Source organism: Camelus bactrianus, chromosome 7 (assembly GCF_048773025.1).
Source record: "Camelus bactrianus isolate YW-2024 breed Bactrian camel chromosome 7, ASM4877302v1, whole genome shotgun sequence".
Taxonomy (NCBI): Eukaryota; Metazoa; Chordata; class Mammalia; order Artiodactyla; family Camelidae; genus Camelus; species Camelus bactrianus.
In genome coordinates, this window is record NC_133545.1 from 16,040,786 (window position 1) to 16,063,881 (window position 23,096).

A 23,096-nucleotide genomic window follows, 5' to 3' on the forward strand; every position below is an offset into this window, starting at 1 on the left:
AGGCCTCTGGGCGTGTGGCCCGGCTGGTACTGAGTTCCTCGCCCACCCCATCTCCCTGAGGGCTGCAGGTGGGGAGCAGGATGGTGATTGTTGCCGCGGGCTGTGTGCTGCTCCTGATGGGCATATTTGGGAAGATCGGGGCTGCATTTGCCACCATCCCAACCCCCGTGATCGGAGGCATGTTCCTGGTGATGTTTGGGGTCATCACTGCCGTGGGGATCTCCAATCTTCAGGTGAGGCAAGGCACCCTTAGAAAAATATTGCATCTCTTGAAAGAAGCCCACGGGGATGTAGATGAACAGAACAAAGTGGGGGCAAGGGAGGAATGGAAGGGACTCCTAGGTCCCAGAAACTGGCTCCAAATTGAAGAAGGAAATAGCCAGAAGCATCCAAACTTCTAAAAAACAAAATTGCATCAGTTCTAATTGGATTATCCAAACCACTCCCCTTCCAGGGTCAAGTGGGAGTTGAGACTTGGGTCAAAGCTTATGCCCTCTGAGTCCAGTTTCCCCTTCCAACCTCCAGGTCGGAGGGAGGGGAGGGGGCTTTGGCGGGGTGTTTGATTGATGAGCAGCACAGGTGCTGATGGCTCTGGGCCTGCCATGGGGGCCTCTCTCCTGCAGTACGTGGACATGAACTCATCCAGAAACCTCTTTGTCTTTGGCTTCTCCATCTACTGTGGGCTCGCCGTTCCCAGCTGGGTGAACAAGAACCCAGAGAAGGTCCACACAGGTGACTCTCTATCCTCTAGACTGTGAACACCCCAGGGGCAGAGCTGGTGGGGTCCTTGGTCTCTGGGAATGTCTGTCACTTAAAAAAAAACACAATTGACTCTGCCACCACGCTGTACTTACTTATTTCCAGTTTTATTGAGATATAATTGACATTCATCACTGAATGAGTTTCAGTGTACAGCATGAAGGCTGACTTACACATACTGTGAAATGATCACCATAATAAGGTTAATCAACACCCATGTATCATCCCATATAGAAACAATAGAAGGAAATTGAGGGGGGGGGACTTTTTTCTGCTTGTAATGAGAACTCTTAAGATTTACTCTCTTAATAACTTTCCCGTCTATCATGCAGCAGCATTAACATTAGTAGTCATGTTGTATGCTACATCCTTGTATTTATCTTATAACTGGAAGTGTGTACCTTTTGACCACCTTGCTCCAATTCTTCCTCCCTCTTCTCCCTGCTTGGCAACCACAAATTTGATCTCTTTTTCTATGAGTTTTTTTTTTTTTGAAAGATTCTACATATAAGTGAGCTCATACAGTATTTGTCTTTCTCTGTCTGACCTACTTCACTCAGCATAATGCCCTCAGGGTACATCCATACTGTCGTAAATGGCCAGATTTCATTCTTTTTTATGGCTGAATAATATCCATTGTAATTATATACCACATTTTCTTCAATTATTCATCCACTGATGGGCACTTAGGTTGTTCCCACATCTTGGCTATTGTAAATAACGCTGCAGTAAGTGTGGCTTTGCATATGTCTTTTTGAGTTAGTGTTTTCATTTGCTTTGGACAAATACCCAGCAGTGGAATTGCTGGGTCATATGGTAGGTCTATTTTTAATTTTTTGAGGAACCTCCACACTGTTTTCCATATGACTGCATTAATTTACACTCCCACCAACAGTGCATAAGTGTTCCCTTTTCTCCACATCCTCACCAGTACTTCTTAGTTCTTGTCTGTTTTGGTAAAAGCCCTTCTAACAGATGTGAGGTGATATCTCATTGTGGTTTTGATTTGCGTTTTCCTGATGATTAGTTATGTTGAACACCTTTTCAAGTACCTGTTAGCCATCTGTGTATCTTTGAAAAAAAAATCTCTGTTCAGACCCTCTGCCCATTTTTTAATCCCTATCGTTTTTGTCTCCCCTCTAGGAATTCTCCAACTGGACCAGGTCATCCAGGTGCTGCTGACCACGGGCATGTTTGTTGGTGGACTTCTGGGCTTTCTACTGGACAACACCATCCCTGGTAGGGCTCACTTTTGCCGTGTAAGCTAGCAGTTTGGGTAGATGGTCAGCATTTGGACCACCCACATTGCTTCTCTGGCCCCCATTCCCATGTGAGGCTGGCCACAGCATACCCTGGATGGGCCCTGAATCTGGGTGGGGTGTGTGGGCATGTCCTATCTAGGGCTGCCATCCCCAAATATCACAGAATGGGGGGCTTAAACAATAGGAATGTATTCTCTCACAGTTTTGGAGACTGAAAGGCCAAGACCAAGGTTTTGCAGGGTTCGTTTCTCCTGGGGCCTCTCTCCTTGGCTTGCAGGTTGATGGCTTTTCCTTCCTGTGCATGCGTCTCTGGTGTCTCTCTGTGTATCCCAATCTCTTCTTCTTATAAAGACACAGATCAAATTAAATTAGAGCCCACCATAAAGACCTCATCTTTTACTTAATCTCCTCTTTGAAGACTGTGTCTTCAAGTACATCCTGATGGTGGGGGAGGGTTGGGGGGGGCGGTTACAATTCAGCTCATGAAAAGGCCTTAAGGTGAGCAATACACCAGATGAAAAAAGCAAAAGACACAGCCCCAGCTCTCTTAGAGCTGCAGTCTAGTTGGTGAGGGAGAGAATGCATGATTTCATTCATTTATATTCTAATAAAAACCACAGCAAGAGTGCTGTGTTCCAGGTGCTCTATGCTGAGGATACAAAGAGCAGCAAGACGTGCCCCCTGCCTTCCAGAAATTCACAGGCTAGTAGGGAAGAAAGACATGAAAACAGAACATTACAGTGCAAGATAATAAGTGTGAGGACGAGCCAACCGGGTCCACAAGCACTGAGGACGTTTCAGGCGAAGAGCACGGATCTGCCCTCACTGATGGCTTTCGGTGCTCCCTTCTTGGTCTGTGACAGCACATGCTTCGTGGTATTCATTTTCCACATTGCTTCTCACCACCAAATGTAAAATGCACCTGCATTCCAGAAACACTGAAACATAGAAAGGCCTGCCCCTGAAGATGAGGATAGAACAGTGGTTCATAGAAGATCGTACCTGTGAGCTCAGGGGACGCCTGACAATGAGCTGAGTTGAGCTGATTTCTTGAGATGGGATTGGAGGAGGAGGAAGAGGAGGAGGAGGAAAAAGATGAGGAGGAGGAGAAAGAGGACGAGGAGGAGGAGTTGCTGCTGGCAGGTACAGGGTGCTGAGAAGAGACCTCGTGAGTGCCCGCAGGGGGCGCCAGAGGCTCCCTCCAGCCAAGTCCGCCTTCCTCGGGGCCCACTCTTGACTGTTCACTGTCTCCTATTAGGAAGTCTGGAGGAGAGAGGCCTCCTGACATGGAATCAAATCCAGGAGGAGTCTGAGGAGACGACTAAGGCCTTGGAGGTCTACAGCCTCCCCTGTGGGATTGGCACCAAGTTCTGCACGTCCTCCTGCACCCGGGGCCTCCCCTTTTGGCCCAGGCTGGAACATGGTGGGAAAGGTGAGGTGGGAGTGAGCCAGCTCACACTCTGCTCCCAGGACTCCTCAGGAGAGCGGCCAAAGGGGGCCACAGAGACCAGGATGTGAGACCTCCGCTTCTGCACGTCCCAAAGCCCTCTCCACCGCCCCACCGAATGCGCTGATCTCCCCGCTCACGTACGGGTGGGCACCCCGCCCTCTCAAGCACCGCTCCACCCCACCCATGGTGGCAGATGAATAAGTATTAGTATTAAATTAAGACCATGACAAGCGTATTTGGATCTGGTCACTTGGTCATCGAGGTCTGGCCTCAAGCTGTATCCTTAGGTGTAACTGCTCCAGCCCTCCCGTCCGCAGTGTAAACCAGTGCAGCCCGATGTCCACACAGAAACCCTCTTAGTCCATGTGCTCTTGGAAGTATTTTGGTGCATTGCGAGGAAGAGGCCCCTTAGAGGGGATGGAGACAGGGCTATTTGCTGAAAGGTGACAGGAACAGTTCTCTTCCTCCTCAAAGAGGCAGGAGGCCTTGCTGGCCCCTCCAAGCCCCTGCCCTTTGTAAACACTGAAGGGCCAGGAAAGCCACAATCTCTGCATATTCCCAGTGCCACACCTTAGGGTCAGCTCATGCATCACAGGAGGATGCAGTGAGGTGGCGAGAGCTGGAGTTGTGGAGTCAGACAGAACTGCGTTTGCGTGTTGGGTTCTCATGGGAAGATGAAACAGTCAAAGCATTTGAGAGGCCTTCGGTGGAGGGGAGCTGCTGCTGTTATGATTTATAAAAAACTGTAAAGAGCCAGGTGAACCTGTTCTCTCTGCATACTCAGTGGGTTAGTCAGGATTTTCTAGATGTGTGTGTGTGTATACATACATATACCTACACATGCAAACATGTCTACAGATTTTATATATATATATACATGTACAAACACACACATATGTATGGGAGGAGAGAGATTAAGACACAGAGAGAGAGTGAGATTTAACAAATGGGCTATGTGATTGTGGAGGCTGGCAAGTCCAAAGTCTGCAGGGAAGAGTTGCGGCCAAAGCCTGAAAGCAGTCACTGGCACAATTCCCTCTTCCTGGGAGAGATCAATCTTTCGGCCTCTTCAGTCCTTCAACTGATTGGATGAGGCCCACCCACATCGTGGAAGATAATCTGCTTTACTCAAAGTCTACTGATTTGAATATTAATCTCATCTAAAAAAATACCTTCACAGAAACATCTAGAATAATGTTTGACCAAATATCTGGGTACCATGGCCTATCCAAGTTGACACATAAAATTAACCCTTACCCCCAGTGTAATACACATGCCCAGGGACATTTGGCATCACCAGAAAGCACTCAGAACAGTGTGGAACCCTGGCTTGGACTCCATTCAGGAGTCTTTATCACCAGAAGCAGCAGATGTAGCTGATTCTACCTTGATGTCCTGTAGCACTGGGATCCATCAAAACAGGGCCCTGAACCCAGGGTGTGCTGAAAGTGCCCAGTATCTTGGAACCTCCAGGGACAGATCCTGCCTGTGCTTTTCTTGAAAGGCCCACAGCCTGGGCCTCAGGTGCACCTGATACCCCCTGAACAGGAGCACAGTGGGAGCAGGTGTGTGCCCGCAGCAAGCCAGCACCTCACACCAAACAACCCTGAAAGACCAACACTGGGCCTCACTACTCTTAAATATTTTATAACAAATCAGAAACTACAACCATCAAAATGCTTTCGGGACAGCAAACTCCAAAACGTCCTGCCAGGCTGAGGCAGGTGCAGCCTTGGCTGCAGCATTCAAACCTGGAGACTGCCCACTCTCCTTCACTCCCTGCCCCCAGACCCTTCCACATCACAGATCTTCATCGTCAAACGTCTCCATGCACCTCAGCATGATCAAATCATCATCAACGGGAAGATCTGGCTCCTGCAAAACACACGTGGAAGAGGATTCAGTTTTTACTTAGGAGCTCCAGGCCTCAGGCAGAGGAAAGGCCCCATCATCTCAGTTGGGCCCCCTCCCTTAGTCTGTCCTCCTACATCTCTGCAGCTGTATCTTCTTCTCCAGCTTCTGGCCAGGAAGTAAGAGCAGTGGGCAGGGGCAAGGGAGGGGGGCATCCATTTTCCCATTTCACTTCACTCCATACTCTAAAATCTCCAGAAAGGCTTCTCCTGGATACAGCAGAACTGGCTTCTTCCCTGTCCTGGGGATTTCTGGGATCCCTTAAGAGAGGCAGGGGCAATCTCAAAGCTTTATCCAAATGACCATCAGCAGAGGGTGGTGAATTACACCATGATGCACCCACCAATGGAATACCATGCAGCTCTTTCCCAAAAAAAGGAACGAGATTGCTCTCTCTCTGTGGGATATACTATTTAAAAAGGGCAAGATACAGAGCAATGTGTATAGTAGGCGACTGTTTGTGTTTGAAAGATTATAGAAATATCTGGAGTATATCTTCGGATGGATGGCTGTACCAGAAACTGGTCGTGGTAACTGCTTTGGGGCGAGGGGGGGAGTAACCAAGGGACCCTGGCAGGAGGGAGACTACATTTTCTTTGCATATCTTCTGGTAACTTCTGAATTTTAAACCATGTTCAAGAGTTAGCTATTAGGAGATAATTTTTTAAAGAAACAGCACATTGTTCATTTAGCAAGGGTTTCTCATTCCCTTAATGATGACCCCAGCCGACCTCTCTGACTCCCCATTACCTCTTCTTCTAAAAGTACATTCCTGGGTTTGCATTTCCTGCCTCTCCTCACTGCAGTGGAAATCACTCCTGTAATTTGTTAGCCCTGCTGGTCAGGGGTTGATGCCCTTGGGCCCTGGGAAGCACCCCTAACCCCAGTCATCCATCTTGTGAATATGGGACCTGGTCCCTAGGGTGCGCCCTCAATCCAAATGATGCCTGTCTTTATAAGATGAGAGGGACAGAGACACACAGAAGAAGGCCATGTGAACAGAGGTCACAGAGGCAGTGACCACAGTGGTGCAGGTACAAGTCAAGGGGCACCGAGAACAGCTGGGAGCCACCAGCAGCCAGGAAAAGTCGAGGAAGAATTCCTCCCTGGAGCTTTCAGACAGAACATGGCCCTGCCAACACCTTAATCTGGCCTTCTGGCCCCCAGAACTATGACAGAATAAATTTTTGTTGTTTTGAGCCACAACATTTGTGGTAATTTGTTACATCAGTCCTAGGAAACCAATACAGGTACTAATTAAGTTTCATCCAGCCACCTCCCATGAAACTGTCAGGGAGACGGATGGAGATGAGAATGCAGGTTCTGTCTTAACACCACCGTCTTCCAAAGCCTGAGGCCTCCTGCACCAGGACACCCTTGGATGACTTATTCAAAATACAGGTTCCCCGGGGCCACGTCTCGCAACACTGAATGGGAATCAGGGGTGTGGGGGCATCAGGAATCTACGTTTCCAGCACGCTCCCAAGGTGATTCAAGCTCAAGACCTCTGCTTTACATGGGCCCTCCAGTCCTGCCTGCTCTTTCCTTCTTGCTGTGTGTAGACAAAGGAAGTGGGGAAAAACGGGCTGCCTCATTGATCCACACTCAAGGCGTTGGTAAAGTGATCTGACTTCACTGTGTCGAGAGAAAGGGACACAGTGGTCAGGGACGGCGGCTGAGGGTTGGCTGGAGGCAGAAAGCAAACCGCAGGGACGGCCCTTGGCTCCCAAGTGGAGATTCAAAGAGGTCTCGGCAGAGGGAGATGAAGGATTAGTGGGAAGAGGGTCACATCGAAAAGCTGTCCTAATTATTTTTAGACATTTTCATTACTATCACTTACCTTTTTAAACAAAGTTATATTTTTGCTATATTAGTGAGAAAATCCATGGCTGTAAATCTGAAAGGGCCTGTCCTCTCCGTGGCTCAGGCCTGACCCCTTCCCCCACGAAAGCTTCCAGGAATGAACCTTCTAACCAAGACCCCACAATGCATGTCACCATGAGCTGCACAGTCAGCTTTTTGGAAGCAGAAATTAATATCCTACAAAAGCTGACAGCAAATATCACCCCGGGGTTTCAGAAGATGATGGAGCATTCAGCCTCTTAGAAAGTTATCAAGGGGTCACACAACATTTAGGAATGCCTGCGAAGGGACAGGCCCCTGAGGTCTGGTCCCTGTATCAAGGGGCTCCCAGGCTCAGGTCTGCCCTGAAGAGCATCCCTCTGTCTGTTCCTTTAGTTCCCCGGACATCCTCCACTCCACAGGGTGCATTAGGCTGAAGTCAACCAGCCATGGCTAAGGCGAGAGAGAATGAAAGAATGTCGCCTGTGCTGTGAGCACGATGACCTGCGGCTGGGGATCCCTCGAAAGCACTTTCTGCTATCCGAGGCAGGTGAGCAGAGGCCTCATTGCACTCTGCTCCGTCCTACCTGTTTGAACTGAGTGTTAACACAGCAAAGGCCTTTAAAAAATTCGATGATCTGCATGTAGAGCTGAAACTTCTCCTCTGGATTTTCTGGGTTGTAGGCGGCCAGCACGGAACTGACAACAGAAAAGAAGGAGAACGAGCAAATATTTAGAATCCTAATCGTTTACCTCTGCTTGTACCCCCTAAAATACCTGGATTACAGTGTGAACCAAGCACTCTGAAACACCCAGCTGAATCCTTGGATGGCACAGAGCCCTCCCTGGAAAGTCTGCACTGGCCCAGGTCCAACGTCACGTCTGGAACCAGCTGGGGAGGCGAGACTACGAGGAGATTGGACCTTGTGCCCTAATTTACTGTTCTGAGCTGTGACCTGTGGAACAAGGAGCAAGATTACCTCTCCTCCCACGGGTGGCTGCCCAGGCAGCCCAGGGAGCACATAGCACTATCAAGTTCGGTCCTCCGAGACGCCTCCAGTCAGGAGGTTCTCCTGGCGCAGAGGGAAGGCTGTTTTGCAGATTCCTTTCCCCCTGCTTCCTGGGACAAGGGGAGGAGCCCTCCGACTGGGGCCGCCAGTCAGGCGGGGACAGCCAGTGCTTTGACCTCACTTCCTGCTGGAAGGAGTCAGCGTGGGAACCCCTGGCAGCAACCCCTGCCTTTTCTAGGGAAAGTAGAAAAAAAAAATTTTTTTTTAAATAGGTTGTTTTCTGTTCCATCAGCAGGGTAAGAAGTTCCAAAATTGTCTGGCAAGTACACTTTAGTCACTTTGCAACAAAGTTGTCTTCACAGCCCAGCCCAGCTCAGAAATAGGAATGTCTGTCTCCAGCCAGTTTCAGCAAAATCAAACTCCACACACAGCCAGGAAGAGCCTGAGTCGGCACAGAAAAGTGCTCTGAGATTCTGGGCCAGTCTTCTGGGCGGGGGTGGGGAGCTGGGGGAGGAGTTGGGGGGTGGAGCAGGTGGGCGGAGGAGCAAATGCGTCTGATCTGTCTGCAGATGGCCAGGGTTCCAGGCTGTAGCCACACGGCCTCAGGGAGAATGGAGATGTTCTTTGGGATCACGAGGATACGAACGTTGTCCTCACTTCCAAGGCAGATAAACTAAACGTTCAGGCTTCCTCTTGGCCATGGCACAAGCACAGGTATCTGAAGGGCCTATGCCTTCAGGCGGTCAGACCACAGCTTTTCAAAGTAGCCAGGGAATTTCAGTCCTAAATTAGTTCTTTCTGAGAAAACATCCCTGTGGTACAGACCAAGTCAAGCCGATTCTTGTTTGAAAATCTCCCCAAATGCTGTTTGGTGTCTTCTCACTTCAGGGGGTCAGCCCTCCTCCTCCTTCCGCGTCCTTCCCATCAGCACCCCTCTTATGCAGCTCAGAGACTCCCCAAGCTCAGGGCATGGGACCTGTTTCTATGTTGGCCCAGGCTCTCTGTGCCCCAGAGCACCCCCCACCCCCCACCCCTCGGACCAGACTGACCGCTGAAACCTGCCCAGGGCCACCTCACCCTGGGAAACAGTGCAGCACAAACAACCTGGAGTTGATAACCTGGTGTGTCCCAGCCCTGGGCCAGGATGGAAGAGTTTTCTACTCTGAAGAAGCCCCAGACACTATCACCCCCGGGGCAATGGCAGAATCCTGGGACCAGCCCACTGTGAACCACAGAAAAAAAGTGGTTCTCCAAGAACTGCCACTGAATTAGGCACCCCTGTGGGGGGTGCCGGGGAGCGGCTCCTACACATCCCAGCAAGGGTACAAGTGCACACACACATTCATATGCACTGTCTTACACCCCCTTCCTCACCTGGGGCTAGATGTACTGGGAGCCTCACTTTTGTCCAGGAAACTTGCCACATCGAAGGCATCTTCAAAAAGGATCTGAGAGAAAGCAGAGAATTTCATGTGTCAGAAATAACTCTACAGTGCGACGCTAGCTCTGGGCTGCCGGCGGGGAGACGCAGAGGAAGGCTCTCTACCCCCTCTCCCCAGAGGGGTGCGTGATAAAGCTGGGGCCCAAGCCCAGGGGTCTCTGCTTAGTGACCTTTCCAGGGGCTGAATGTTAAGATCTTGCCCGCCCAGAACAAACTGCCAACCCCAGAGGTGGCTGAGGGACAAGGACGCACTGGGAATTGTGGCCGCCTCCTTCTAAAGAAGGCGGGAGCTGAGGTGTGAGACGCCACAGCCAGAGCTGAGCGTCGCTTTACACCAGGAAGGGCTCATCCACACCTCCCGAGGGCTGGGGACGGCTTGAGCTGAGGATCTGCAGTCTAGCGGTTTCATGCCAAGGCAGCTGAATATAGAGGCTATGGGGTGGGGGTGGGGGGCACTGCAGTTAGGCTGCAGGACAGCCAGCTCCCAGCCCCGCCAGCCGCTGAGCTGTGTGACCTCAACAAGTGACTTAATTTCTTGAATGCTCCACTATAAAGGGGAATCACGGCAGTGCCTACCCACAGGGATGCTGCAAAAATTAAATGAGAAGCACCTGGTACCTAATAATGGCTCAAATATTGAATATTATCTGATTTATAAAACAAATACGTGTTCATCATGGAAATTCTGGAAAACAGAAGCAGATAAAATCCCGGAGAAACAATCCTACCCAGCGATGTCCGTTGTTGACATAGTGATCTGTTGCCCTCCAGTCATTTCCCTGGACATATTATAGCATGTATTTCCAGTTTTGGAATCTTGCTGTTTAGATAGTTTTCAGTAGTGCTTTTCTTTAATTTGTTGAAGAATATGAAATATTCCACCAAAACATGATATATACACAGGATTGTGGTAAATAAAAATATAGGATGCTGAGTTAAATTTGAATTTTAGATAAAGAATGAATATTTTTTTTAGCATACAAATGTTCCAAGTATTGCGTAGGACATTCTTATATGCAAATTCTAACCAAGTATGCTTTATTTTGCCTGGCACCCCATTTTATATGGGCAGCCACGCTGAGAGGAGAGGGAGTTCTCTGGCTCTGGGTTGGCAGGTTCAGGCAGGTTCCCCAGGGCCTCCTGTCCCCTTACCTGGGACACACTGCTCTTTGCCTGGAGGCTTTCTGTCTGCCCTTTATGTCTCCTTACAATTTACTTCCCCTGAACTGAGTCCCCTTGGGACTCTGGCCATGTAGCTGGCTCCCTTTTCTGGACATTTTATGGTATCCTCTTTTCTGAGAGCCCTTTAGTCACCTCAAAGAGGATCTGGAAAGGAGCCACTGAAAAGCTTGAGCTCCTATTGTCCATCAGCCCAGAAATGTATTGGCTCTGTGTTCCTTCCCGGCAGGACTGAGCAGGAACCCAGGACATCAATTCCTCCCCAACAAGCCACACACTGTCCTGACCTCTGCAAACTCCTCTCACAAGCCAGCCCCTGTGAGGGGAATAGCCAGGCTCCGAGGCCCTGCCAGAGCGCCCAGCACACTGATGCCCGCACCTCTCAGCATTGTCCACCTGTCCCCGAGCCCAAGGGTTAGCCCCAAACACAGTCGTTCTGCAGAAGAACCTCTCAGGTGGACCAGGAGCTACAGAGATTTCCCTGCAAATGATTTTGAAACCACAACAGGAGGAACTGTGGCTCTGTCCCTATCCTGGGCATAACTGTCCTCTGTCCTACTCACCTTGTCACCCAGCCCTGGGTTGGCCCAAGCCTGGGGATGTCTTGCTGTGGGCAGAGCCCGGTTCTCAGCACGGCTGAGGGACTCTGCTGGCAGCCTCCCTCCACACCAGAAGAACATGAGCCCTTAGCCTTCCTGGAAAAGGCCAGGCAAGCCGCTTCCAGGGTTTGAAGCCATTTGATTCTGGGTTGTTCTCTTTGGGTCTGCTCTTCTTGAGCAAAGGTTTGTGCTTGAAACATGCATGCCCACAAGTACAGTTTACAGTCTGATAGAAATTTCACCCAATTTACATGTTTTTCTTTCACCTTCTTTGTTGTGGGACCCCAGGGCCAGGCACTTGGGCGCTACAAAGATGTCTAGACTGGCTGATGCTTGCCTTGGGTTGAGGTCTGCTGCTGGTCATTTGGCCCTGCTTTGACCATTTTGGAGGAGAACTCATGTCCTCTCATGATGGACCCAACATTACTGGAAAATCAGATCAGAAGCCAAAGTCTGGTGTAATAGCAAGTTCATGCCCTGAGCGTTCCCTCCAATAACACCCCTGAGCATCAGTCACCTGGGGTGCTTGTTACAAATGAAGATTCTGAGCCACCCCTTTGGGGACTTGGATTCAGTGGGCCTGGGGTACCAGCTAGGCACCTGCCTTTAACTAAACCCCACACGAGAAGCATCAGGGAAGATCATGGTGGGAGGGGTGGCCCATAAATAGGTGAAAGGGCAGAAAATCTGTGAGGAAGGAGATGCAGTCCTTGAAGTAAGAACTAGGTGTCCTGGACAAGTACCCCCCCCCCCCCCCCACTGGGCCTCCTCTGTGAACTAGAAGGACTGGACAAGGTGACCACAGTTCTCCAGGCCTAGGCCCTCGTGGCTGGGAAACCTCACAGAGAATGGGGCATCCAGGGCCGTCCCCCCAGCATCAGACGCACTTGGAGGTTCTGTGGCTTTGAGACTCCCCAGAGAGTCCCTAGACAGCTCCTCAAAGGAGCACCAGCTGAGGGGTGTTTGGAAAGTCAGGACAAAGCAGGGGTAGAGGCCATGGAAGCTAAATGTCCTACAAAGCAGTGGTCAGGAGCATAGAACAAAGAACTGCCCCCTCTCCCTGGAGGAGGGAGGGCAGATGCAGCCCCAAGTGGCAGCAGCAGCCTTCTGAGGCTGTCTTAATTCTGGAAGGGCAGATAAGGGGCCCACTTTGAGCTCAGCACTGAACAATGGCTAATGGTACCCGCCGCTCCACTGGGCTAACCACAGCCATTCTTACAGCTGGAACTCTTAAAAGCGGAGACGTGTGGCTTACCCCGCCCATGGGTTCCGGTCTCTTCACTGAGTGGCAGCAATGCTCTATGGGGGTGGGAACTGACCTGCTCTCAAGGGTTGGGTCTGATTGGTCCAAGAGAATCCCATTTCGACTATTCATTGGCTCAGTGTTCTGTCAATCTATCCAAATCTGGCCAATGAGAGAACAGAAGAGATATGGTGGAAATTTCTGGAAAAGTTCTTCCTTGCCCCTTAAAAGCGAGCCACAGGGCGTCTTTTTCTGTTTTACATGATGTAGAGGAGGACAAAAGGACAGCGCAATTGCTACCAGCTGCCATTCCACAGTTAGCCAGTGGGGCAGGGGAAGAAGGGAGGGAAGAACGGTGAGACCTCGGCAGAGCCCGGGGGAGGGCAGAGCCCACCGTGACGTCACCCTCCGGCCTCGGGCCCAGCGCGGGTGTGCGTAGTACACACTCCGGTTCAATGAGAGAGTAACTAGCAACTCAGAATCCTAATGGATACAACCTCCTAGGCCTTCTAAAATCCCCATGGAAAGGCAGGGGACACTAACAGGAGAAAAATAAATGTTCCGTGGTTGCGGATATTCTGTTGGAAAAATCAGAAGCTGACCGAGTGCGCCAGACTCCAAATGGCACCTGCAAGTTGCCAAGTGACACCAGCGGCAGCTTCCTGGCGTCTCCAGGCAAAAGTGATGGAGGCGTTGCTGCCCACCCTCCACCTCACCCGTCGGGTCCCCTCACCTCCTCCGGGGTGGAGACAAGCGAGCAGCTGGCCCCCTGGCTGTCGACTCCGCTGTCCTTCACGCTGCCCTCGGCACAGGCTGGCTCCTGGCAGGTCCCTGCGACGCCGCCATGCTTCTGCGCCCAGGCCCGCAGGAGGTCGGCCTTCCTCTCCTCAGAGAGGATCTGCCACAGGTGGGAGATGGCCGCAGAGACGATGGGGAGTGTCACCTCCTGTGAGGAGACGATCCCGTTCCCGATCAGAAGGTCCATCGTCTGTTTGTAGAAGTTGAGATACCTGTAACAGGAAGGGCAGCAACTCCCAGACCTGAAGCCAGCGGCCGGAGGTCCCTCCCCAGGCCGGCTCCTCGGGATCCCGCGGCTGGGCTGGTGCACAGCACGCAGGCCTGGCCACAGCGCCGTGGGGGACCAGGGGCTTAACCTCACTAGTCCCTCCTGCCCTGACCCTTGGAGAGCAGAAGCCAGGGAGGACATAGCTTTGTGTTTCGGGGTTTCTCCCCAAGTCCTCCCGATGCGCCCTGCGGAGCTCTCTGTGGGACAGAAGAGAGCATGGGAGCCGGGGGCAGGCTCAGCTCTCTCTCCGCTTAAAATTCGGAGCCCATGAACGTGCAGGTAGGATGTGATCTCGCTTTAATTTGGAAGCTGTGGAGTGAGCCTCCCCTGGGCCAACGCCTCCGAGAAGTCCACCTGGATGCTGAGGGTCTCCAGTCTATGGAGGAGCAGTGAGGACGGAGAGTCTGAGCCAGATTCCCACTCTGAGCCTTTCTTACTCCAAGACCAGTAAGTAGACTTGGGCTGGGGGTGGGGGAGGAACTTTAGCCTCTGTAATCCCCACCAACAGCCCCCCGGAGTCACCCCAAAGAAATAGTCTTAGTAAACGTAGTGTATGTACTATTCAAAGGGGGCTTCAAGACTATTTCTCTAGGCCTTCTGCCAACCCCAAGCCCCTCCTATGTGGAAATCCTAGAGCTCCCTGACTTGAGGCCTGGTCTGCAGTGGGCCCCAGCTGGAGCCCCTCTCCCCTTCCCCACAGGAGCTCCGTTCCTCACACCGTTCAAATTCCATGAGGTCTGGCAGCAAGGTGACAGGAGAGTGTAAGAGCTCCACTTTTTTCTCCTCTACTTCCTCCACCTCTTCTTCCTCTTCTTTGTCCTCCTCCTCCTCTTCCTCCTCAGCATTCTTCCCGACTACCTCGATTGGACACCAGGTGTCAAAGTCTTCCTGATGAAGTTCATTTGACAGCAGGCTAGGGAGGAAACAGAAACAAGGCAATTACAGATAATGTCCCTCATGACCATCAACACTGAAATTCTTAACTCAGTTTTAGCCCCCTTATATGTAAATACAGAAAAATACAGCATGACCAAGTAAGGTTTATCCTAGGAGTGTACGATGGCTGGTTTAAACTTTGAAAATCAATCAGTGTAACTCACCATTAGCAACAAAGGAAAAAAAACACCATATGATCATCTCAATATGTGCAGGAAAGCACTTGGCAAAATTCAACACCCATTCATGATAAAAACTCGCAGGAAACTAGGAATAGAAGGGAACTTCCTCAACCTGATAAAGGAAATCTACAAAAAACCAACATCATACTTAACAGTAAAAGACTTTCTCTGCTCAGGTAGGGAACAAGACAAGGATGTGTCTACTCTTACCATTGTATTCAAAATCATGCTTGAGATTGTAGCCAGTCCAATAAGGTGAACAAAATAAATGAAAGATATACAGATTGGAAAGGAAGAAATAAAACTTTTTTCTCCTACGTAGAAAATCTGCAAAAACGTGACCGGAACTAAGATAAGAGCAAGGTTGCAGAATACAAGGCCAGTATACCAATAGTGTTTCTATACACTAGCAATGAACAATTGGAAATTGAAATTTTAAAAAGTAGTACTGTTTATAATAGCACTAAAGACCATGAAATACTTAGGTTAAATACTTAGGTTTAAACCCAAAACTCAATCTAGAAAAGAAATAAGTTAGATTTATTTCAGAGTTTTAAATTCTGCTCTTTAGAATACAGCTTTAAGAGAATGAAACAACGAAACACAATTTGGAAAACCAGGACTTGTACCAGGAATCTCTTCATACGGATAGTGAAATCCCCAGGGTATCAAGTTGAGTTAAAAAACGAGGGCTCCAGGAGAAATCACAGGAGGGTTCTCAATCTCTGTCTCTGTCTCCTTTTTTAAAATCTCAGAGTGGAGGAAGTCTTCCTGACTATTCCCCCAACATCAGGTGCCATTACAGACAGATTAGACTTCATTTTTGCATGGCCAAAACACAAAACAGAATCATCAAAACCAAACTAGTAAAATAACCAACCAACATACAATTGTTTGTAATCCATATACTAAAGAGTTAAATTCTCATCATACATAAAGAGTTTCTACCACTAAATAAGGAAAAGATCACCAACCCAACAGGAAAATGGGCAAAGAATAGGTAAAAAAAAAAAAGCTCCCAGGAAGGGAAATACAAATGATCCTGAACAAAGGCACTTAAACTCACTCATAACTTAATTAATTAAAGTATAATAATTATAAAGTGGAATTAATCTATTTCTCTGGTGGTACCACAGTTTTAATTATTGTAGGTTTATAAAAATTCTAGTGAAAAAAATCCTCCCTAGTTAATGATTTTAAAAGAAATTTAGCTATTCCCATTTTGGTAAGTGATGAAAGTATTAATAAGATTTTAGTATGTTAAATCAGCAAGGAAAAGATGGCTTATGTAATAAAAGTAGCTAACACCTACCTCACTGAGATCATCTCCCAGGCTGATAGTGAGGGGGCTAGTCAAAATTGGGCCACAAACACCCTGCCATGTACTCAGCATCACACACACACACACACACACACACACACACACACACACACACACACACACACACACACACACACACACACACACACACACACACCACTTGCCTCTGTCCCCCATGACCAAAACGGTGCTTGAAGGTGTCTGTGTGGAGTGTGATTATAGGTGATCTTGATACTTTTCTGTAGCCTCACAGTGTCTACCATGTGAATTTAATTTAATAATTTATCATCTCCTCTGATTATTTCCCTTAGGATATAATACATAGTCGTTGTTTTAAAAAAAAATTGGAAAATACAGAAAAGCAGGGAGAAGAAAATAAAAGTCATCAGTTATCCCACCCAAAAGGAGAGGAAGTAGCATTGCTTTGCCTCGGCAGGCTCTTGGGAGGTTCTGAGAGCAAGCAGTTTGCAGAGTGAGTAAAATTCTTTATACACATACTCCTGTGCCTCCTCAGAGGCCACCTGAACATGCACTGTGCTGGACACAACCTCTGAAGCGGCTCTGCAGGATGCTGTGGGGCGGGGCTTGTGTCATCCTTTGAGAGCACAGTGAACACTGCATCTACAAAGTACACATCACAATGTGTGAGTTAATTGTCCAAAATGAGATCATAAAAGTACGAGAAAGACATTACTGAAACCAGTCTCTCTTTAAGAGTCTGAGTGTGACATTATAAACAAGTTCCCCTTTCAGCATCTGTGACACCTGGGTGTTCTGTTATTTCATTTCCTCTCTGAAGTCCAGTTTGGCTTTTCTTAGGTTCCTATGAAGCTAGAAAAATAGGTAGAGATTTTGATTTTTCTTATTTTCATACGTATCCTTCAATAAAGCCATTAGTTGAGGTTTTCTTAAAAGCTATAATACACTGTGAACATTATGATTTCATTTCTCTATAAAATAATGTGCAAAATTTGAAAACTGGGATAGTCTTTAAGATTAACATTGACTTTCTTTGAGTGATGAGATAATATGTATTTTTATTATTTTTTCGAGCTTTTCTGTCTTTTTTACATTCTCTTTAATAAGCAGGATTATTTTTATAATTGGGAAAAAAATCCAACGCACATTATTAAAATAAGAAAAGAAATCTGTCTGGCACAAGACAGTCCTAAGTAGGTGAGCGGCACCTCTTACTCTGTACTGCATTCTGGAGGGGAATGGGGCTGCCGAGTTGTAGCAGAGCAGGAGTGGTCAGCAGGTGCCGGGTCTCCTGGTGCTGGGGGGTCTTACCCGGGATTTCTGGAGTACATGCTGGCATATTCTTCCTTGACTGCTTCTAGGCTGTTTGCATTCCCGTCCTCCAGGCTGAAGGATTCTGGGGGGCAGTTAAAGGCAAGAGTCACACAGGATAAAGTCGGGACTTGCTCGGGTCTCTCCTGCCTTTTGGCCTCAGTGGACCTTGGGTGGTTGCTGAGCCCGCCCAGGTTCAGTGTAGGGGAGTCCAGAGCCCAGTATCACCTCTCCAGTTAGACGTGGGAGGAGAGCACTGGAACCAAGGGAAGAGCTTCTTGAACTGGCCCTTCTCAGTCAAGACATGGGAAGTATCCCTTTCAGAATTCAGCTTCCATGAGCTCATTAAACCCAAATCCCCAGCCATGTCTCCCAGACTGAGTGCCAGGGAAGGGAGACAGCTTCTGCCCTTTGCTTTGGAGATGGACAAGTACTGCCCACTCCTCTGGCCTCTCAGGATGAGGTCAGGTACCCTTCAGCAGCACCTAGGAAGGAGCTCCTTGTGCTCACACAGCGTGCTGACTTCTGTCTGTCCTGCCAGACCCTCAGCTGCCCGAGGACAGGGGCCTGGATCTCATCACACCCTGGACCAAGCACAGTGCCTGGCACACAGGAGGCACCAGAAACACATGTTCACTTGGCTTAGCCCAGTCTCTCTGTTTTCAGTAGAAAAACCAATCAACGCTTCCTGGGAGGTAAGTGGGGAGGCACAGTAGGAGCTCTTACCTTTCAGCTTCAACAGATTATCCAAGGTTTGTTCCAGTTCCTGAATGTGAGTCTTCGCCTTATTCAAAACCTGCCACTGAGGACAGAGACAGACAGGGCTGAAAAGCTAGCCTCCCACCGCAGAGATGGGTTTGTGGACACAGACCCCTTCACGAATCTGAGTGCGAAGTCACAGTCCTTCACGTTGTCGATAGAAAGGGTAGGAAATTTGTTCTGATGCTCAGAAGGCATGACGTTTACTTTGTATTCTGGAAATGGTTCTCACAGAAATACCGAAGTTTTTGGAAACAAGCAGCATTCAGCAAACAGCCAGGGCTGCGAACTACTATGCACGCTACTTGAAGGTGGGACAGATAGTGACCAAGGAGGCGGTTGGATGAATAGCAGCTCTAGGCCGGCGCAGAGACCGAAATTAACTTCTGCTCACTTGTCACAGTGTGCAACTGGCTGGCTAATAGTAAGTGTACAATTCTAATATTTTTTATTTGCTAAATACGTACTCTAGTTGATCTAAAAACTTGTCAAGTGCTCTGTCAACTTGAACCCTGAATGTCCTGTTCCACAAGAGTAGACTCACAGTGTCCTCTCCCTCCCTCCCTTCTTTCCCTGCTGTATGTAATATTACCAAAGTCAAAATGGTAACTGCAGTATTACTGAAAAATGAGAAAAGCTAGATACTGTTCATTATGCTGAGCCCCGATGCCTGTGCAGAGTCCCACCCACTCATCAGGCCTGTACGGGGGCAAAGCCGTGTGCTCAGCCCCGGGACCGAGCAAACAAGACAGCCCTGCTTTCAGGCCGCTGACGTTCTACCAGGAAGGACGACCACGGAAACAACTGCTCATAACACTTAACACCACTCTTGGCACAAGCGAGAGCTCAGGGAGCGGCGCAGAGGGCTGTGGGGACCCGGGCAGGGGGAGGAGGGGCGGATCCTACTGGAGGGGTGGATGGGGCCAGGTGGCCAGGCTGAGCCGGAGGGCGCGCAGACTCTGAGAGCAGGACTGACTCCCTGAGCCACCATACAAAGGCCAGAGGGAGATGGGGCGGGTGGGAGAGGACCCCAAAGTAGCTTGGGGCTCGCCGCCTGGCCGGTGCACAAGGAGACTTGAGGGGGCAGAACAGCACAGCACTCTGTGGACCCAAAGAACAGCAGCGTGAGAACGCAGTGGACCACAGGATCGCAGTACATGCCTTTTAGAGCAGGGGTCACCTGCTGCCCCCAGGCCCGGGGCTCAGGATTACACTGTTGGGTCCACCAGCCGACAGGTTGACCGAACCTCAGACTTGTTCTTAGGGTGAGGTGAGGACTTTCCAGCCTTCTGGTCCAGGGAGGTGACCTGCATCCGCTCAGCAGGGCCACCCCTCCCTCACCTTGCAGTCTTACTGCGTCACACGGGACCAAAACAGAGCCAGTTAAGTCAGGTGCAATTTACTGAAATTCTTTTTCTAGAATGGTTTGGCAGGCTAATTTTCTTAGGATCTTTGTTCTGGGTGGAATTGTGTCCCCCTAAAAAAGATATGCTGAAGTCCTAACCCCCAAACCTGTGAGTGTGACCTTATCTGGAAATAGGGTCTTTCTAGAGGTGGTCAGGTTAAAATGAGGTCATTAGGGGGCCCCAATCCAGTATGACTGGTGTCCTTATAAAAAGGGGAGATTGGACCCAGACAGGCCCACACAGAAAGAAGGCGATGTGAAGACATATATGGAGTGAGTCTTCTATAAGCAACGGCAGCCAGCAAGTGCCAGAAGCTAGAAGAGGTGAGTAAGGCCTCTCCCCTAGAGCCATCAGAAGGAGCACAGCCCTGCGGACACCTTGACTTTGGACTTCTAGAGTCCAGGCCTCTGAGACATTGCTCTTGTTTTAAGCCACCTGGTTTGTAGTACTTTGGGTAGCGACAGAAAGCTAGTAAGACCTTACTCCCATAGAACAAATCCGTTCTTCATGGACATCACAAATGAAAAATTCAGGGTTGTCCCTCAAGCAGGAGGGAGTAGGAGGGATAAAACAGGGAACATCTGATTTCCAGGCTGCTTCCTAGCTGGAGCGTCCCAGGCAAATGGTTTAATTTTCTGGAGCCTTGGGTTCCTCCTCTGTAGGATGAGGGTGATTTGGATAGAACTGTGAGGAACAAATGAGGTACACCTTGGGAAGTGGTACCAGCATTCTAAACCATGTAGGACCATGCTGCATCTTTCATGCTGTTCTCTTGTCGGACTCCAGAGCAGGCCCCTGGGGAAGCTGTGACCACTGCCCCGGTTTAACAGGCGTGTTACCTGAAGCTCCTCAAGCAGCCTGCCTCACGTGGACCCAGGCCGGCTGACAGCCCGGCTCTCAGCAAATTTTAGAGGGTGCGAAGGGTTTTCCTCTAGGTTTACTTCCCCTCCTTACTGCCCTGGATACTTGTCCTTTCTTCAGTCATGCTTCTGGTCTGTGCACACCTCCTCATTGGCCAATGGCGGGGACTTTGGGGTGTCCATGCACCCCTGGAAACACACAGCATAACCTCTTCCCCCAGGTGATGTGGAGCAGAGCTGTGCTGGCAGGCTCTTTGCTGAGAGGCCCAGATGTGGGATCTCCCTCCCCATGCCCCACCTTGTGAGCCCCTTGTCCTGAGCCCCTGAGCCCGGCTCAGCAGAAAGGAGCAGCCCTCCCCACACCTCCCACACCTAGCCTTCTGTATGAGCAGATGGGGCCTCTGTTGCAATTCTTTCAGCTAAAAACAATTGAGGCTCCACTTGGAGCCCCTCATAAGGGTGCTCAGGGTGCCCTTCTCTAATTTCCACAGAGGCCTCTGCCTTCTGGCCCACTGAGGCGCTCTTCTGTGTGCCTGCCCTCAACGAGAATCCGGGCCAGCTCGGGAAGCAGGAAGCAGGGCATTCCGCCTGTCAAATGGTCCCTTTCTGTGAGAAGAGTAGGGCGGGGGAATGCGAGGCTGTTGGGGACCCCTTCCCTGTTGGACACCTAAATGCTCCCTCCAGTGATACCAACTCCATCCTTCCACCCCCACCCTAACCCCCTGAAACTTCCTGTGCTCTGCCAGAGGCACTAATCAGCAATGAGAAAGCCATATAAGGAGAAAGGTGAAATCAAGATCAGAAAAAAATACATGCTTACCTGGAGAGCCCTGTTGCCTCAGGAAAGACCTGGTTGGTGCACGACAACTGAGGGGTGCACAGGGGCGTGTGTGCATGCATGTGTGTGCTTGGGGTGGGGATGCAGGGTCTGGACACTGCTGGAGGCTCACCACTGCCTGTGGAGGGATGGCATAAGAATCGCTGGCTCTCTAGGCCTCTCGAGTCCGTCATTTCCCTCTGACGCCAGGCTCGTCTGCGGCTGGTGGGTAAGGCCCAGCTCTCATGCTTTACCCACAGGCAGCAGCAGACAGAAAGCCATGAGGTGTCCGTTGCCTCAGGGGTGGGAGCTCCAGGCCGGTCCCTCCACGTGTGGGAACTTTTCCTCCCCACCTTCAGGCCCCCATACCTTGGAGGCTGTGAGATCAGAATGGGAGTAAACGGTTTTCCTGAGGTTGCTGAAGAGCCCTGCCAGGGTGGCCCGGTGGCGGGCCTGGGACAGGCGTCTGCGGGCCACCCTCGGCTCGAGCTCCTGCGGCTGTGCCAGGGGCCCAGGCGTCGCTCTGCTGCCGGGGTTGCTGCCTTCTTCAGAGGTCGCCATTGTAAGCTGCAATGTAATATGATTTTTTTTTGGCCCTATATAATAAAGATGCAACATTAAAGAAAAAGTGAGACAGACTGAAGTAGAAAGAAAGGGAGGGGATATGACTTCCAAGTAAAAGGTCCCAGACCAATGAGTATAATTGATTATGCGTATAACAGATACGCATTAAATAGCAGATGATACAAATCTGTTATTGAATCTTGACTCCTAAAAGGTGCTCCTTTTTGACTTAACAGTTTAAGAGCACTGCTGCTTTACACCACGAAGTTTCCAGAACCTTGCAGGTACTCATCAGACACATTTTGGTTTTTGTTTTTTGATTTAAGTATAACCCATCTGTTGTTTTGTTTTTGGAGGGGGAGATAACTAGGTTTACTTACTTACTTATTTTTGATGGAGGTACTGAGCATTGAACCCAGGACCTTGTGCATACTAAGCACTGAGCTATACCCTCCCCCACCAGACACTTGTTAACTGACTGTGGTGGCCAAGGAGAGCAAGCTGTACTTTGAGGTCTCACTTTTTACAGTCTGTTAGAAGCTGAATGGGTATGTGTCCGACCCTTTGAGGCCTTTTATCCACTAAGAAGTTACCCCTCTTTGAGTTGGACAGTGGTTACACAGGTACATATAGTATATGAAAAAAATCCATCAAGGTGTATTCTTTAGATTTGTGAACTTTTCTGCATATATGTCTCAAAAAGAAGAGAATGCGCTTTTCTACATGGGAAAGCAAAAAGTCACATGACAGTAGAGAAATGGAAGCTGGTTTGCCTTTTCCTCTTTCAGTGGGTTCTGAAGATGATCATTTTGTTGTCCTTGGTCACACCTGAATTTACAAATCAGGAGCCCTTTTGTAGGAGAGGCAATTCTAGGGCTGATGACGTGACAGTTTTAACAAGAAACTGAGGCGTGGATGGCTCTGCCAGCTCTTTGAATAGGGGCCGTGTTGTCGTCACCTCTGTAGCCCCTTGTGCACTCGGTGCGGGGGTTTGAGTGAATTAGGATGGGAGCTCTGCACGGGTCCGCTCTCCCCTGAGCTCAGTCCTGCTGCAGAGGGACAATGCATACATGACCTGGGCCGGTTTTGATGTTTGTCAGCCCCCTGGGGGTACTGATGAAAATATACATGCCCGGAAGTATCCGAATGGGTGGCTGTGTGGAGAGTCGCAGTCTCTGGGCAAGGGTGCAGCCCTCTGC

General features: G+C 49.6%; 2 protein-coding genes across 24 annotated transcripts in view; one reads left to right on the top strand and one right to left on the bottom strand.

The window, feature by feature from the left end:
• The window catches only part of LOC105063055 (solute carrier family 23 member 2), a 47,392-nt gene extending 39,187 nt beyond the window's left edge, over window positions 1-8,205 (top strand). For 5 of the 23 annotated variants that reach the window (XM_074367002.1, XM_074367003.1, XM_074366992.1 and 2 more), the window contains 4 exons: window positions 69-233; window positions 624-732; window positions 1,903-1,998; window positions 2,642-3,257. In XM_074367002.1, the coding sequence (XP_074223103.1) occupies window positions 69-233; window positions 624-732; window positions 1,903-1,998; window positions 2,642-2,936 (665 nt within the window). In that variant the 3' untranslated portion in view covers window positions 2,937-3,257. Of the gene's footprint in view, window positions 1-68; window positions 234-623; window positions 733-1,902; window positions 1,999-2,641; window positions 3,260-3,279; window positions 3,707-7,620; window positions 7,857-7,908 lie in introns of those variants that run through there. The other 18 variants (XM_074366998.1, XM_074366999.1, XM_074367004.1 and 15 more) reach the window with 14 other exon arrangements.
• Window positions 5,103-21,961, bottom strand: STRA8 (stimulated by retinoic acid 8). Its single transcript, XM_074367018.1, has 8 exons — window positions 21,703-21,961; window positions 18,218-18,293; window positions 17,492-17,576; window positions 14,481-14,675; window positions 13,430-13,706; window positions 9,609-9,682; window positions 7,812-7,923; window positions 5,103-5,346 (listed from the first exon to the last, which is right to left on the bottom strand). The coding sequence occupies exons 1-8, from the start codon at window positions 21,949-21,951 to the stop codon at window positions 5,272-5,274; spliced, it is 1,143 nt and encodes a 380-aa protein (XP_074223119.1). The 5' UTR covers window positions 21,952-21,961; the 3' UTR covers window positions 5,103-5,271.
• Between the last annotated feature and the right edge of the window lie 1,135 nt (window positions 21,962-23,096).